At 48.9% G+C, this 17,442-nt stretch overlaps 1 protein-coding gene across 3 annotated transcripts in view; it reads right to left on the minus strand.

Annotated features, from left to right (window-relative positions):
• Nucleotides 1-17,442, minus strand: part of NGEF (neuronal guanine nucleotide exchange factor) — a 108,659-nt gene that overhangs the window by 30,598 nt on the left and 60,619 nt on the right. For all 3 annotated transcript variants that reach the window (XM_030326480.1, XM_030326479.1, XM_030326477.1), the window contains exon 3: nt 5,171-5,313. In XM_030326480.1, the coding sequence (XP_030182340.1) occupies nt 5,171-5,313 (143 nt within the window). The remainder of the gene's footprint in view (nt 1-5,170; nt 5,314-17,442) is intronic.

Raw genomic sequence — 17,442 nt, forward strand, 5'->3', positions numbered from 1 at the left:
CCAGGAGGAGAGGTCGAGTGGGCAGCTAGCTGGATGTACTGGTCTGAACGGCAGTTGGGGCCCCTTGATATGTCCACCTATAAAACAAAGATGATTTTCCCAAAGAAATTCTAATTGGGATAAATGTACCACTTGTAAAGCACTTTCTCTTACAATGAACGACGTACAAACATTAGCTATTATTCCTTCCTTATCTAATTGTTAAATATATCTAAACAGGAGACAAAGGAACGAAAGAAAAACAGACTGACTTTGAAATCCTGAATGTGGCCAGATAAATTATATTCATAAACAGGAGCCAAACAAACTTGCCCTGTGGAATTAGTTGGCTTCCTATGCTCCGTAATGCAAAATTGTACAGCCTTTATGGTAAGTATAGCGTTTACTTAAAAAAAAAAAAAAAAAAAAAATTAAGATCCAGGGCATCTGGGTGGCTCAGTCGGTTGAGCAGCTGACTTCAGCTCAGGTCGTGATCTCATAGCTCGTGAGTTCGAGCCCCGCGTCGGGCTCTGTGCTGACGGCTCAGAGCCCGGAGCCTGCTTTGGATTCTGTGTCTCCCTCTCTCTCTGCCCCTAACCCACTCACATTCTGTCTCTAGCTCTCTCAAAAATAAAAATAAACATTAAAATAATAAATAATTAATTAATTAAAAAAATAAAAAAAATTAAAATCCTATGATGTTGCAGTGTTAGAATCCTGTGATTTTCCAATGTTACAGTGAAAAAAGAAAAGCAAAGTCTTCGTTAAATGCAATCCAGACTGAAGATCTATAAGACAGAGGTTTAACGTCACTACCTAAACTGGTTCAGTCATGAGCGTAAGATTTTACTGTTGTGCTGACATTGACCCAGTCATTCTCCTGTGATTCCAGTGCACAGTGTTTCCAGAGGCTTAAAGAAATCAAGTTTGAGTTGACTTGGATTCACGTTTCCAGGTGAATGAGCCTCTCACATAGTAGGTACTCATATATTTGTTGGACGCCTTTAAAAAAAAATGCCGTTTCTAAAGTTTCACCAAAGCGCTTACTAATCTGGCATCTTTTTGAAGGTTCAAAAAATATGTCTTACATATGCTACGGTCGGCATATCATGAGTAAATCCTATCTCCGGCATCTCACTGTGATACGTCTGGTGAAAAGCAGCAAAAATATCAGCATTGTGGGTAGCTGGGTTGAAAATAATAATTCGGAAATCACACGGTTGGCTGCCTCTCCCCCATCTCCTCACACCCCTCGCTCCCAGCTGGCAGGGGAGGAGTTTGTTTGGGTGCTGACCCTTCTGTGCTCTGGGAAGTGGGGAATGTTGCCTGATCAAAACCTGCCGTGATGCTGTATTGCACACCTGGAACTAATATTACTTTATATGTTAACTAACTGGACTTAAAATAAAAGCTTAAAAAATAGAAGTAAAAACTTTCTCCAAAGGGTGGGGGGAAAAAAAACCCAAACCAACCAAACACACAAAATTCTTTAGAGAGAGCTCTCAATTATCTTAGCAGTATAATGGCTAGCTCCAGGGGACTCCCTTGACAAGATAAAATCACAGAAATTCGTCTTAAGATTTAGAAATAAATGTCCACATCCAATGTAAATTTCCCTTAAAATCTGGCTTCATCTGCCTAAAGGGCCTCATCTGCCCTATAAGATTCACAGGGGACACTCAGCCCTAATCTCTAAGTTCAAAGTATACAGGTTGTTCATGTATATGCTGAAAGCCAGAAAGTAAGTTTAACAAAACCACCTGAAACAAACAAACAAACAAACAAACAAACAAACAAGCCCTACCGTGATAGTTTCCTCCTTCTTGCCAGTGGTGGGTTTAGACATAAGCATGACATAACCTAACCCGGCCAAGGAGAGTAAGGGGACATCCTACATCTCTGAGAAGGGCTTCCCAAAAAGATGTTCCTTACCAATAAACACTTGAAGAATAAACACTTCCCTTTTTTGCTTTTATACATGGCTGCTTGAAGATGTGATGCCTGGAGCTCTGGCAGCCATCTTGTGACATGAAGCCCAAATGTTGAGAACGGTGGAGGGAAAGGAGCTGGGTGAGGAAACCAATTCCAGAATTTTCTACCTTTGAGATACAATATTGCCATTGTGTAATGTCATTTTTTGCTGGATATTCTGTTACTTTTGGTCAACGACTCCCACTACCAGTAATTTTAGGATTTTCTTAAAACTCTATAGTTCTTTCTGAAGCATTCAGAATACGAATTTCAACACTGTTTTTCCTGGAATTACTGTGACTACAAAGAGTTATCTGACACACTGTGTAACCATTTTTCATAACTTGTTTATTTTTATTGGTCTTAAAATTCAGATAGAGTAGCTTTACCCGAGAAGCTACATGTTAACTGATTAAATTTCTCCTTGTACTGTTAATACGATTTCCTATTTTATATCTTGTACACTCAGCAAGCACAACTTTATGTGAAAATTAACTTTACTGGTAAAATCTTTCACCTGGTGTATATATTTTTAATTGTTTTAAATATTTATTTTTGAGACACACACACACACACAGTGCAAGCAGGGGAGGGGCAGAGAGAGAGAGAGGAAGACACAGAATCTGAAGCAGGTTCCAGGCTCTGAGCTGTCAGCACAGAGCCCGACGTGGGGCTCAAACTCACAAGGTCATGACCTGAGCCGAAGTCAGATGCTTAACTGACTGAGCCACCCAGGGGCTCCTTTCACCTGGCATATTATTATTATTTTTTTAATGTTTATTTATTCTAAGTGAGAGACAGAAAGAGTGCGTGTGTGCACACAGAGGAGGGGCAGAGAGAGACAGGGAGACAGAGAATCCAGCGCAGCGCCCGACGCGGGGCTCCATCTCACAAGCCGTGAGATCAGGACCTGAGCCAAAATCAAGAGTCAGACGCTCAACCGACCGAGCCACCCAGGGGCTCCCCGCCTGGTGTATTATATTCATGCACGATTAGAAGACCCAGTTCCCATCTTTCCTACTTAAAATGATTTGTACCAGGCTGGCTGTGCTGCCCCGTGAAAGAGGGGGAGTCCTCCGCTCCTCTTGCCCAAGCTCCTGGAGTCGTTCAAAATCTCACTTTTTGAATCACTCACATAGAAACTTCTAAAGGGTGGGGGATTCATTTAATTTTAAGTGAACACCTTTCACGTGTCAAGCATCTGTTAGGGGTCAGAGACAACAACAGCACACCTGTGCACACGAAGCCCGTCTCAGGGTCCATCACAGGGTCTCGGGGTCCGTGGTCTGTAACGACAGCTGTGGGCCACAGCGTGCACCATCCTGAGCAATTCTGCTCTGGCCTCCGTGGGCGACGCTGCAGAACCCAAGAGCAGGCTACAAAATGCCCACACCTGCCTTCGCCTTTGCCTCCCTGCTTGATTCCCCTGTGGCTTTAGGAACTCGTCCTTATCTGATACCTGGCAGGGAACTCCCTTCCTTCCGGGAGGTAAGGGCAGATAGGGCTGTTGGAGGAGTCTGTTCGGCACCGGCCTCAAGCCCATAAGGGAAGAAGCGAGAAGGTGCTGACAGCTCTGGGTTGTCGTCCATCCACCACAGCCGGTGAGCCCTTACTACGGATCCAGCCCAGGAGCCGGACAGAGATATTCACCAACGACACCAGCGGATGCTGGAAGGGGGTGGCGGGAGAAAGGACTTGGAATATTAGTCCCTGCGGTTTGCCACATGCCGAGGGCCAGCCCGAGTGCACACCAGCGCTCAGGTCCCCTGACTCCCTGCTTCAAGCTTGTGCCAGTAGCCTAACAGGACCGGCCACCTCCAGGAGGGGTGTCTCCACACGCCCGTGATGCAGAGGACAGCCCCTCTCTCCTCGAAAGGAGGCATGGAGCTCCCCACCCTCCCCACACTCTACGTCCCTCCCAGTGATGACACTGATTTTAGCCACAGAAGATCCCTTTCGAGAGGGTGGAAGTCAAGGTTTCCAGCGTATGCTAAGGCAGAGGTGGGTTTCCTCACTACGAGGGACAATGTGGCAGAGAGGCGGGAGGAAAAGGTTTCTAAGGGTCTTTGCTCTCGGCCCCTGTCCGTTACCCCAGCAAACAAAGGGAAAACCTGCCACCATCACCCAGCCTGACACACAGGAAGCCCTGGTAACAACATTCCTGGAGTCAGCGCAGCCCAACAGCTCGCAGAATGCGCCCCACCCCCTCTGCTGTGCGCGGGGCTCGGCTCCTCTCGGGGTTCAGTCTGGAAAAATCCCTTCCAGGGAAGAGTGGGCTGGCCCGAGAAGTCTCCCACAGACAGGGTCTCCTGGGGCAACGGAAACTCTGTTTCCACTCAAGACGCCTCACGTCTGCCTCAGTGACTCAGAGAGAGGACAGTAATGATGTATTGGGGGATAAAATTTCCCAACCTGGCGTTTTAATTTAACGGACAAACTGCTGCTCTGACGACACCGAAGGACAAAAAGATTTTCTAAGCAGCCGGTACCATTTTCCAAATAACGGAGCCCACGTTGCCCCCCTTCGCTACCGCCGGTGGAGACTGTCACGGGATGGACCTAGTCTGACGTTGTTAGTAATTTTTGACTTTTAAATCCAAGTGCTTGAGTTCTCGGGACACCTTCTCAACCCACTCTGCGTTCACACGGTTCTTGAGCCACAGCTGTGCCCCGCACCCTGGGCCACGTTCCTGGAGAAGCAGGTGACACCAGCCTTCCCTTCCTAACCCAGGGGCCTCCGGGGCTCCCACTCCGTCTCCATTTTACCCTTCCTTCCCACCACTGCCTCTCCTTCCTGAGCCTGGGTCTCCGCAGAAGCCATTCTCAGACCTGGCTGTCTTCCCAGGTCTTTCCCAGGCCCCTCCCAGGAGGGGCTCCCACAGCACCCCTTCCTGCAAAACCCAGCAGGGCCTCACGCCTGGTCTTTTGGGCAGAAGTGACAAGGGGGCAGAGGGCCCTCCCCCGGAAAGGGCTGGGCAGGCAGACCTCTCTGGAGAGCAGGACTCAAATGCACTTGCTGGGGCCCAATTATACAGCACTATTAAAATGTGGCAGTTTTGCCTGTGGAACCACTTGGAACCGAACGTGTCAAAAACGTCCCTTAGCCACACGGGATACGGTGCTCGCAGAAATGCAACGGCATCTCACGGGCAGGGGGACCCTCCGAGTCCACCAGGGCGCTTCCCAGTGGAGCCCCGCCGCCGCCGCCAAGGACACCCACCTATCTGTTCGATGAGGTTTCTCCACGAGTCTGCGGGAATGGGGTGGATCATCTGCAGGGCCTCGGTGAGCGTGGTCGGGCTGTCGGCGAGCGCCGGGCACTCCTCGGGCGTGGCCCCATTTCCCGGCGTGGAGGACGACTCGCTGCCCGAGAGAAGGAGGCGCAGCGCCGGTTATTTTTAAGCAACGACAACCTTGGCCGGCTCGCGCGTGCTGTCCGCACAAGTGGCCCCGGCCAACTGGACCCCAACGCGGGACGGGCCAGGCGGGCCCCACAGGCCCTTTTGGTCACCGCGCCCGGGCGCGACCGGGGTGATTCATTCCCACACCGGCCCGCCCAAACCCTTCATGTTTTCGGAGCTCGCGGGCAGGCGTCGGAAACTTGGCGCGCCCCTGCCTGCTCCGCGGCGCCGACCGGCCGCCCCGACGGGTCGGGCGGCCGGAATCCCAGCCGGCGCTGCTCACCCCCTGCCGTCCGCTTGTCGCGCGACCCCGGCACCCGACTCCCCTCCGGCTCCGATCCTCGCGTCCCAGGGCCACGCGGCGCGAAGAGGGGTGCGGGGGGGGGGCGCCGAGCGGGAGCGACGCGCCAGGGCGCCTGGGGAGGGGGAGCGGGAGGAGCCACGGGGCGGGGATCAGGGCGTCGGCGGCCCGGGCTGGCGCGCACCCCCAGCCCCGGGCGCGGAGCCCGCGCGACCCCGGCCGCAGGTGGAAGTGGCGGGCGGCGGGGGCACCGGAGGCCGGGGGCGGGCGCTAGGCCGCGGGGGGGTCGGCGTCCCCCGCGCGGGGGCCAGAGGCGCGCGGGGGCGGCGCGCGGGGGTCGACGGCGGCCGCGGTCCCTCACCTGACCCGGCAGGTGTCCCGCCGCCGAGTCGCGCGCGTCGCTATCCGAGGTGGACTGTCGTGGTCCACGGCGCAGGCGGCACTGAAGGCAGCGGCCAGCAGCTCCATGGGGCCGGCGGCGTGCGGGCGCTGTGGCCGGTCTCGGGCCGCGCTGGGGTCTCTGTCTCACCGGGCGGTTGGGCTACGGCGGTCGCCAGAACGGGGTCGCAGCGCGCGCGGCTGTAGCCGGAGCCGCCTCTGCCGCCGCCGCTGGGCCGCTGCCGACGCTCCCGCTGGCTGGCGGGCGGGCGGGCGACCGTCGGGCGCGCGCCCGAGGCTCCGTTTGCCACGTCAACGTGCGAGGCTGTGAGTGGCGCGCTCGGCTGGGCGATGCCGGCGGCTGCGGGTTTCGCATCGCGGGCTGTCTCTACCGGGGCCCCGCTTGGTCCTCCTACTTCCTCCGGCCTCCTGTCTCCTGCCTCCCTCTCCCTGGTCGCTTGAGAGTGTCATGCAGCACGGGCGGGGGCCGGCGACCTGCGCCTTCGCCTCCCGCCCTCTCCTCGTCGCCTGGCCTGCCCGCCCCGCACCCCTCCCCCTCCCCCGGCTCGCACGGCGAACTTGGAAGGTACCGGCGAGGTGACTGACCCTCTGCCCCGCCCCCCCCCTCGAACCTCCGCCCTGCCCACGCCGCGCAGCCCCTGCAGCCCCGCCGCCCCCGACAGGCACCCGCCCGGGGACCAGCCTCGGTGGAGTGCGTCCTCGCTGGAGGTGCCCCTGTCCGAGGGAGTCCGAGGTGGAGCCTGGGGTCCTGGAGACACCCTGCACCCCGGCTCCTGACACAGACTATGCAGACGGGGCCAACCGGAGGCCTCTCCGGGAGAGGCCTGAGGCCCCGAGGCCCTGGTGGCCGGGGCTGGGTATGGAGGGGCGAGAAGGGAGAAACAAAGTGCCCCCAAACTTGCACCCGGTTTCCCTGCCTGGTCACATTGTCTCTGGAATCTGCACGTTCGCGGTTAGTTCAGTCCGTTTCTGGATGCACAAAGCAGACAAAAGGGGTAACGGGAGTCTAGTGGAATGTCAGTGATCCGGAGTGACGTGGAAATCTAGAGGTATTTTCACACAGCAAGACGACCGGCCTAGTCCTTGTGTCCCTTTCTGAGGCCAGCCTGCCCGCTCCCTTGATGGGCCCCCGGTGACAGCGCCTGCTTCTGCAGGCCGGAGCCAGTGTCTGAGGAGGCCTGGGGCCTGGGGACTGGAGCGCAAAGAGGAAAAAAATCTTCCTCTGAGCATTGCCCTGCACGTTCCACCCACCGGGCATTTGTTTAAATGAACCAATTCCTCCTTTGGGGATGCAAATACTCCTGGTGGGAGCGGTTTAGCTACTGGTTAGTAGGTTGGCCCTGATGGGTTCCTTAGCCAGCCATCTGGAACACAGTGGCGGTGGTGGTGGTGGTAAAGGCAGAGGGGCAGGGATTGGGTGGGGAGGAAAGAAAGTAGCTTGAGGGGAGGCTTGTGGCCTGGGAGAGAACTCCCCTCCCCGGACAGTATCAGGGGAACCCCATGGACCTTGCCTGGTCCGTCCTCCCCCGTTCTGACTCTGGGGAAGGGTGCTTAGGTTGTCTGAAATCCAGTTCCTAAAGCCGCTACCTCACTGTCCGTCCCCTCTAGGGTCTAAAGTCTTGCTCATAAGGCCTCAGATTATTTGCATGACAACCATCTGCTCTCCTCTTTTTCCGAGCCAAACCCCTTCCTTCCTTGACTCATTCCACACGTCCTCTCTTCAACTCCACATTTTCGTCTGCTCTCTGGCCCTTTTCACCGGGATGCCTCTTAATCATTCCACCAGTGCACTCACATGTCCCCACCGCCCCCAGCAGCCAACCAGGGCACCAGGCCCAAGGTGAGAGGTGGCCTCAGCCTTCTTCGTGTCACTCCAGGTGTCAGTGCCTCACTGAGCCCCCTGGATCCCTGAAGTGCTTCAAGGCAGGACGCACCCCGCACCCCCTGCATTTGGACCTCTCCCCAGTCCATGCCTGTCTCTGTCCCTTTTCTAAATTATGGGTCTGCTTTGGTCCCTTCTCTCTGCTTAAACACCTGTGTTGGAGTCCCAGGGCCACCAGCTTCCTGGTGCTGTAGCAGGCTCGTCACCAGCCTCCTCCTTGCCTGCTTCCTCGGGGCCCCTGCCCTTGCCGGCAACTCTGAGGCTTTGGCTTCCCCATACGCTCGTCTGGGCTCTGAGCTTTGCAAGTGCTGTTCCCTCTGCTGGAACTCTGTTCCCCTAGTAAAGTCCTCCCTCTTGCAGATGGAGCCACACTGGGGCTTCCCCACCAGGCCCTTTCCCCTGCAGCAGCATTACCTGGCACTAGAATTCTCTGTGAATAGGGCCATCCTTACACTAAGCCATGGATGGGTTCCTGCCTCCTGCAGGGCGAGCACCCTGGTGTCCTATTCATCTTCCATCAGGGCCCAAGGAAGAACAGTGTATGGGCATCACTGGGACCTGCAGTCAGGTTGGCTTCACCGTCCCTTAAAGATGTAGCACTCTGTGGAAGCTGCTCCCATCATACTTTGCTTCACCAAGGGGAAAAGATTCAGTTTTTTCAAAATCAGAAAATACTCAAGTGAAATTACATATATTAAGATGAGCGTAATAAAACCTTCCAATTGAAAAAGAAGCTAAAAATATCCTCCTAATTATAAAATCGGTTTAGAAAGTCATTGAGTTCTGAAGGCACATAACTTTAAGCGAAAAGCTGCGTGTTCTCTTTCCTGTCGTGTTTGGTGCTTAACAGGCTCTTACAAAAACTCCATTTAACCAACATCTGCTCAGGATCGTTCACAAGATACGGATAAATATTTCAAATATTTATACCTGGTTAGTACGTGGTAGGTGCCGCATACGATTTGCTAAGGAACGAATGGTATGTTTTGAAAAATATTCAGTTATTTTATATATTTAACCTAAAGGTTGTGTATTTCTTCCTTTGGGTTATAAAAGTTAAATATTGGAAACAAGGTGGATTCTTATTTATGTAGCAAGCTCAGCCTTGAAGGGTCCTCACTTGTATTTACAAAAGGTTACTTTATTCTGAAGGAGAAAAGGGAGAACCAGAGGAAATTTAGAAATAATCTGATCCGATACTTTTGTTTTACAGAAAACAAAGCCGAACCAGGGGGTTAAAATGACAGGCCCAAGATCACACAGCTGGCTAACGGCAGACTTTTGAAGTATTTGCTGGTAAGTATGCTATGCTGTGTGGGACAAAGGAACTGTACATTTCTATTCGCTTATGCTAAGTGTTTTTTAGGGTCACGTGTATGTCACCAGGCTCTCAAATGTTAAGGCACATTTGTATTTTTTTTTTAATTTTTTTTTTCAACGTTTATTTATTTTTGGGACAGAGAGAGATAGAGCATGAACGGGGGAGGGGCAGAGAGAGAGGGAGACACAGAATCGGAAACAGGCTCCGGGCTCTGAGCCGTCAGCCCAGAGCCTGACGCGGGGCTCGAACTCACGGACCGCGAGATCGTGACCTGGCTGAAGTCGGACGCTTAACCGACTGCGCCACCCAGGCGCCCCAGACACATTTGTATTTTTAAATCTAGTAGGAAAATGACTTGGTTTTTTTTTTTTTTTTTTTTTCGGTAGTAAGAGGGTAATCCTTACATAAATGTTGGAAATTTCTAGAAACAAGTGCTTGATAGTGTTTAATTACCTGTGTCTTCTAACGCCATGAATGAACTGTAGTTTATTTTTGTCACTCTCAAAAGGCTTTTTAGTTGCTTTGAAAATCAACACGTTGAAACCACCTAGGTAGCCCCAACAGTCCATCCGCAAGGGGCCACTGCCTCGAGGTTAAATGGCCCCCCAAAATTCAGGGAGAAAGTCAGGAAAAGGACAAGACGTACCTCTCTCCTGCAGTGCAACCCTCTGTAGTAAAGAGTTAATCTTACACAACGAGAAGTTTAGCCTTTCTCTTGGGCTCCAGGCAGGTGATCTCTGAGCCACCGGAATGTGGGAATGTGACGTCTGATAGGAGTGTCTCTGCTTGCCTGGAGACCTGGGAGCAGATAAGGTGGGGGCCTTGGACTGTGTGATAATAGCTCAATCTCCAGAGAGGCTGAGGACTGTGTGGCCAGCCTGTTCCAGGTGATGGAGCCCCTTTAAACACTCTGGACGCTAAGGCTCAGGTAAGCCTTCCCGACTGTCACACATTGCTGCCAGGGAGTGGTAGCACTGTCCATAGCTCCGCAGACACTTGGAATTCCAAGTAGAACTTTTCTGGGCCCTGTCCATGCATCTCTGCCCTTGGCTGATTCAAATCTGTAGCCTTGCACTGAATAAGCCATCACTGTGAGTATAATAGCTCTCCGCGAGTCCTGAGTCCTTCTACTGAATTTTTGAACCTGAGGGGGGGTCTTGGGGACTCTCAGCTTCTGCAGTTGGTGTCATAAGTGAGGGCGGACTTGTAAGTTGTCCCCACACATCACAAGCCTCTAATTTGATTTAGAGTATGGTGGCCGTGTTCCCTTCACAGGCTTCCTCTCCATGATGCCTTATTCTCCCCCTCAGTGTGCCCTAAGCACAGTGGCCGGGGTAGTTTTCCCCAGACATATCCGATCCCCACATCTGTTACCTTCAGTGACTCCCCAGTACCTTGTTGGTCATTCGTGGCCAGTGAAGTTAATGTAGAGTCCAGTCTGGGGCTGCCCAGATGAAAGCTGGGTCACCCCTGAGAGCTCCCGACCCTGCCTTTTGCTCTGTTAGTCCTGCTCTGTTATTACCCACTTGTGTGGTATCCCTTCCCGGTGAATTTGAGATTTGGGGGGAAGCTATGAAGGTGTCATTTATCTTTGCGTCCCCAGCATCCAGCACATCCAGGAGGCATCAGGAAATAGTTGGTGAATAGGCAAATACGGGGGAAGTCGGTAGGTGTTACACTGATGTGTTCTTTTCAGTCTCTCTCCTACAGTTACTGAATGCAGCATTGGCGTTCCCTTGCTGGGACATCTTGGCCTTCTTTGGTCAATGAAGATTTCTTTAACTGATCTCTTTGGGAACTAGCAGGCTTCTGGGGTAGCTGCCTCAAGTTTGGGGCAGGTAGCTGTGACCCGTTTTGGGGAGTCAAAAAAAAAAAAACCCCAACCCAAACCTCGTTTTAAACCGGATTCACTGTTTTGGTAAAGTGAGGAATATTTTGTGTTTGTTCATCTTCTTTTTTGGTATGGTTGCTATGGTGGACAGTTATTATAGTTTTGGTTAAATAGGGAAAAGCTCAGAGGGACAAAGAGATACATAGGAATCTCCGTCTGGCTTAAGGAGATATGCCCACATTGGATAGGTTTCAGTGATTGAGGTTTGTTGGGCTTGCTTGCTAGAGATTGATACTGTTCTGCTGAATTACGTTTTCAGAATCAAAAATACGTGGCCAAGCTTCGCTTTGCTTCCAGCTGTGAGAGGCAGCCTGGGTGAGGTTGCGTGGCTAGTGAAACGTTGGAATTTCCAAAGCATTTTGGTGGTTTATGTGTCCTTATGGTGTCCTTAAAAGGCTGGGAAAATGGCGGCCTTATCTTCGATTATGAGGTGCAGACAGTTGTATGGCCTTGATAGAAATGTCTTTCTCAACACTGGCTCCCCAAAATGACTCATGGACAAGAAGCTGTCATGCTGTGTGTTTATCTGAAACTGTGGAAAATGATAGAAGGCCTGGGCTATGGATTTCTTTGGAATATTCCCAACCAAGGAGCCTGGGACACATAGGGCCCCAAAATTTTGGCTGCGGGTGATGTCATGGACTTTTGACCATTAGGAGCATCTTGAAATAAGCGCAATCTAAGGAAAAAACACTGTCATTGCAGGGTATTTTGAGGATGAAATTTAGAGTAAATAAGGAATTGCCTCAATACACATAATTTACATTTTAGGTTGTGGCCATGGGGGTTTATACACTCTTGGTTGAAACTCACACTGTAAAGGAATTAATATCCCACTTCCTTTGCTTAAGTTTATTCATTTTAAATTACCTTATACACTATATAGTTAGATCTAATTTAGTCTTACATATGGTGAGTCCTATATGTACTTTACAAAGAGAAATTATTATTATTATTATTATTATTATTATTATTATTATTGCTACTACTGTTACTACTACTTAGGAAGCCAACATTTAGCACTAAAATACATTCACTATTAGAAAATTTATTGCCTTGGTGCGCCTGGGTGGCTCAGTCGGTTAAGCGTCCGACTTCAGCTCAGGTCACGATCTCACGGTCCATGAGTTCGAGCCCCGTGTTGGGCTCTGTGCTGACGGCTCAGCGCCTGGAGCCTGTTTCCGATTCTGTGTCTCCCTCTCTCTCTGCCCCTCCCCTGTTCATGCTCTGTCTCTCTCTGTCTCAGAAATAAATAAACGTTAAAAAAAAATTAAAAAAAAATTTATTGCCTATTGCCTTAACCATTAGCCAAATGTAGCAAAATTGTATAGGTGTGAAATGAGAAAGGAAACGATGTCCATTCATAAGCAAAGCAGACTTGAAGGAATGGCATGTAGTTAACAAAATTAATAACTAGCAATTGTTCAGACATTGTTCCTTGAAAATCGCAAATAACTAGATTTTAAAGAAGTACTTTTCGTAACAAGAAGTGTGTGGTGGGGTCACTTTTCATTTTCTACGGAAACAAATTCACCTCACCCTTAACATCCAGGAGAAACAATGTTTCTTGTGGAGTCACCAGGAGTAAGCGGAAGGATTTAGAATCTCATAAAAAGGCCAGTAGGTGTTTGGTGGAGACCCATCACTTTACGAAAGGTGTTAGAGACAAGAACGAGATGTGCCATCAGACAAAGTGCCCCTTTCTGGGTTTTAACTGCCCGTCATAATGTTGACAGAAACACCTCCCCCCGCCCCCCCCCCCAGAAATTCAAAGGTTTTACTACTTTTGATATTTCTATTTTGAGGACTCTAATAAGGGAACTGGCCACCACGGCATACATATCAGCACCAAACATTAGCTGTCGTAAAGAGGAAGCACGATTTTTCAAAAGCAGATCAGAGACACAGCGGTGAAAGTGTTTTAAAATGAACAGCCAGTGTTAGCCAAGGCTTGGAAACTGTCATTTGCGTCTGGGGGTGAGAGTGTGAATTCAACCTTTCTAGAGGGCACCCTGGCAACCCATATCATAAACCTGCAAATGTTCCTACTCTTTGGCAAAGAGGTTCTATTTCTAGGAATATATCCTAATAAACTGTAAGAATCTGTGTGAGAAAAACGGCTATAAGAATGTTTACCATAGTGTTATTTTTATTAGTGAAATGTTTGGAGCAACCTAAATGTCCAGTAACAGGAGATCGGCTCTTTAAATTATGACACAGCTCTAAAATGGAATTTCATTAAAATGATGTAGAAAATATTTCATAATCTGGAAAGATGTCCGTAATACATTGAATGGAAAAGGCAGGTTTCTGGATGGTAGTATGATCTTATTTGTTTATAAATAGACTTCAATACATGAAACTTTAGTGCATACATTATATTCGAGAGGAGGGCTGGAAGAATGATCAACGAGAACATTTCACAGTACTTGTAGTTGGTTGGATTCTGAGGGAATTTTCCTTTTTATTCATGTGCTTAAAAATTTTTTTTCTGCAATAAATGTGTCACTTATGTAACAAGGGGGAAAAAGTTACTTTCGAAACAACATCAATATCTTAATGGGCATAATTTAGAGCATGAGTTAAAGTGCTCATGTAACCATAGGGGAATCCTGATGACCTTGAAAAAGGGGCTGAGCTGTTGGCATTCTCTGGATTTACTTGGGGGCAGGGAAACACCTCAATTCATTACATAAATCTTGTAAAAAGCTCGTCAGTTTCCAAGGAATCGTGAATTCAGATCTTACAGTAGATTACATCCCGGCATCTCTAAAACTAAAGCCCTTACCTGATAGTGTAATTTGCCTGGTTATAAAAATAGTCCCTTTCCCAGAAATTCCCCTTTTCCTTCTAGAATTCCACAAGTATGACTTCTAACCAGGTTGCTTTTCTGCCTTTTAATTGAAGTCATGATGTCATAAAGGAGTCATCAGAGAAATTACTGCCTCCTGTCAAAGGCAGGTCTTTCTAATGCCACAGCCCTCCCCTGCCTGGCTGCGGGGCTACATCCCACTTGTGCTGCTTCAGATGCCTCCTCCTCCGGGAAGCCCACCCGCCATCCCATCCCATTGCTGGCTGTTTTCACTCACTCTCAGGATCTCCTGTAGCACTTCACTAAGGCTTCTCTTAAAGCTTGATTACTTTCTTGGAGAATTAATTCTCTGTCCTGTGGGACGGTGCAAGGAGACAGGACTCAGCCTGATTGATGTCGCCTCCTTTACTGTGCGGGCAGAGACCTTGTACATGCTGGAAGCTCTGGACATGTTTGCTGAACGGAGCCAGAGTTGGGGGAGGCTGGAGAGCAGACAGACATGCTATTGGTATCATCCCAGTGCATGATGGGTAAGTTATAGTCTTAGAAACACCTCATGGACCCTTGTCCTTTACCCACTAAATACAAACCTTTCCTTGCTGCTCCCTAGAAAGTTCAGTGCACCTTTAGCTGGAGGACCATTATTACCTGGGGCAGGTGTGTGTGTGTGTAGGGCGGTGGGTATCAGTTTACCAGCAAAGAAGTGAAATTTCACTTTGGCTTCTTTACCTATTTATTGTTTACCCCTCCGCCAAGCAGACCAGTTGATGCTTCTTTTCCTAATTTTAAACCCTGCCTCATTTTTTCCGGGCAGTGAAGATTGCATGCTAAATTATTGCTCTTTCTAAAATGTTGTTCAGCCTGGAGTAGCTTTTATTTGTCAGAGTCAGCGGGATCTCTTGGCCTGTCGCTCTATTAGGCTCCGGATAAAAAGACAGTCCTTAATAGGTCTCTCTTTTCTTCTTAACCATGAGGATCTTTTGTAGGGGTCTCAGAGGAGGGTCTTAAGCTCCCCAGAAATACATTCTTCTGTTTGAAATTAGCATTTGTTCTTAAAAAAGAAAGAGACTCTAACCTGTCATCAGTTGAGTGTTTTTGCTTAGAAGTGATGGATTCTTACCAGGAGAGAGGAGAGCTTCCTTGACACAGTGAGTCAGAGAAATGACAGCACGGAACGGAAAAATTCCTTCCCCTTGAAAACACCTTAGACTACATAATGTCCCTTCCTCAACCCCAGGCCCTCATTTTCAGCACTTTACCTGCTGTGACTCTCCATCGATTATGCACCTGTCTTAAAGGTGAGGGGCTCTAAGCTTTCTGGATTGAAATCCACTTTATTATCAAACTGAACATCTTCAGGGAAAACATGCACTCATATATGTTGCTGATGGGAGAGCAAAACTGTCCAACCTCACACGGAAGGGAATTTGCCTGTAACTGGCAAAAGCACATATGTGCAGCGGACTGACTGTTCGTCTGCCCCCAGTTCATATGCTGGAATCCTAACCCTAAGGTGTTGGCGTTTGGAGGTGGGGCCTTTGGGAGCCGATCAGGTCATGACGGCGGAGTCCTCATGAATGAGATTGGTGTCTTTATAAAAGACACCACAGAGAGATCCCTTGCCTTGGTTTTGGATTTCTCAGCTTCCAGAACTGTGAAATGAAATGTTCTATACAATGGTATTCTGTTATAGCAGCCCAGGCTTATGGAGACAATGTGCATTTGCCCTGTGCTCCAGCAATTTCTAAGAATTTACCCTGAAATACGAAACAAGATGTGCGCAAAGTCATTCACCGTGGCATTATTTTTTATGGCAACATGTTGGAAACAACCTCCGTATCCAGGAGCCTGGGTAAATACATTATGAGGTAGTCACACAACGGACTACTATGCTTTCTGAATGGACGTGCGTGATTTCCAGCATTGTGTGAAAGAAGCAACGTGTGAAAAAGCATATGTAGTATGTGAACTGAAGAAAGGGGGAAGTTACCCAGGTACACATGCACATTTTTTTTTTTTTTTAAATCTCAGGTAAGAATCCCAGGAAGGAAAACAGAGAAACTAGTAAAATTGGTTACTTCCAGAGGTGGGGTCGAGGGTAAGACTTCTGAGCATACCTTTTCCCATAGTTTTGACTTGTAAACCATGGAGATGGTTTACCTATTCAATAAATAAGAATTCATTAATAAAGAAAAAACTGAACATGTGCAGAAAAAACAAAGTCTAGCATTGAAAAAAGACAAATGAATCTAAGTAATTATCAAATTGATAACAGAAAAAAATTAATTTAAGGAATTTCTGAATAGCATATGTTATACCATTACTGAGATCTATTCTGGGACTAAAAAAGCAAAGAAATCTTAAACTTTACTTAGGAGGTGGTGTGGGCTGAGCTGTGTCCCCTGAAAAGAGGTGCTGAAATCTTAGCCCCTGATACCCATGAAGGTGATGGGACTTGGAAATAGGGTCTTTGCAGATGTAACGGAGTTCAGAAGATGTCATACTAGATATCCAATAATGGGTATCTTTGTAAGAAGAGAGAAATTTGGACACAGAAATGCACAGACAGGAGATTGCCCTGTGAATATGTTGGCAGAGGTTGAAATGATGCATCTATTAAAAAAATTTTTTTTAAATGTTTGTTTATTTTTGAAAGAGAGAGAGAGAGACAGAGAGAGACAGAGAGTCAGCGGGGAAGGGACACAGAGAGAGGGAGACACAGATTCTGAAGCAGGCTCCAGGCTCTGAGCTGTCAGCACAGAGCCCAACGCAGGGCTCGAACTCTCGAATCGTGAGATCATGACCTGAGCTGAAGTCAGAGGCTTAACCTTCTGAGCCACCCAGGAGCCTCCCCCCCTTTTTATTTTTTTTTTACTTTTTTATTTAAAAAAAATTTTTTTTTCAACGTTTTTATTTATTTTTGGGACAGAGAGAGACAGAGCATGAACGGGGGAGGGGCAGAGAGAGAGGGAGACACAGAATCGGAAACAGGCTCCAGGCTCCGAGCCATCAGCCCAGAGCCTGACGCGGGGCTCGAACTCATGGACCGCGAGATCGTGACCTGGCTGAAGTCGGACGCTCAACCGACTGCGCCACTCAGGCGCCCCTAGCCTCCCCCTTTTTAAAAAAAAAAAAAAAATTTTTTTTAAATGTGGAATGATGCATCTACTAAGCTAAGGAAAGTCAAGGGTTGCCTGCAACCCACAAACACTAGGAAAGAGACTTACTGACTCTCCCCTACAGCCCTCGGAGGGAGCATGGCCTTGCCATTGCTTCGGTTTTGGACTTCTCATCTCCAGAACTGAGAGAGAACAAATTTCTATTGTTTTTAAGCCACTCTGTCTGTGGTACTTTCTCACCGCAGCCCTAGGAAATGAATATGGTGGGTTTGTTGCAGGGGATGGCACAGAGTAATTGTGAAATTCTGTAATTGTAGACTAAGGAAATATCCTACAGTATACTGATGTTGAGAACCAGCGTCCTGA

This window comes from Lynx canadensis, chromosome C1, assembly GCF_007474595.2.
Source record: "Lynx canadensis isolate LIC74 chromosome C1, mLynCan4.pri.v2, whole genome shotgun sequence".
In the NCBI taxonomy this organism is placed as follows: domain Eukaryota; kingdom Metazoa; phylum Chordata; class Mammalia; order Carnivora; family Felidae; genus Lynx; species Lynx canadensis.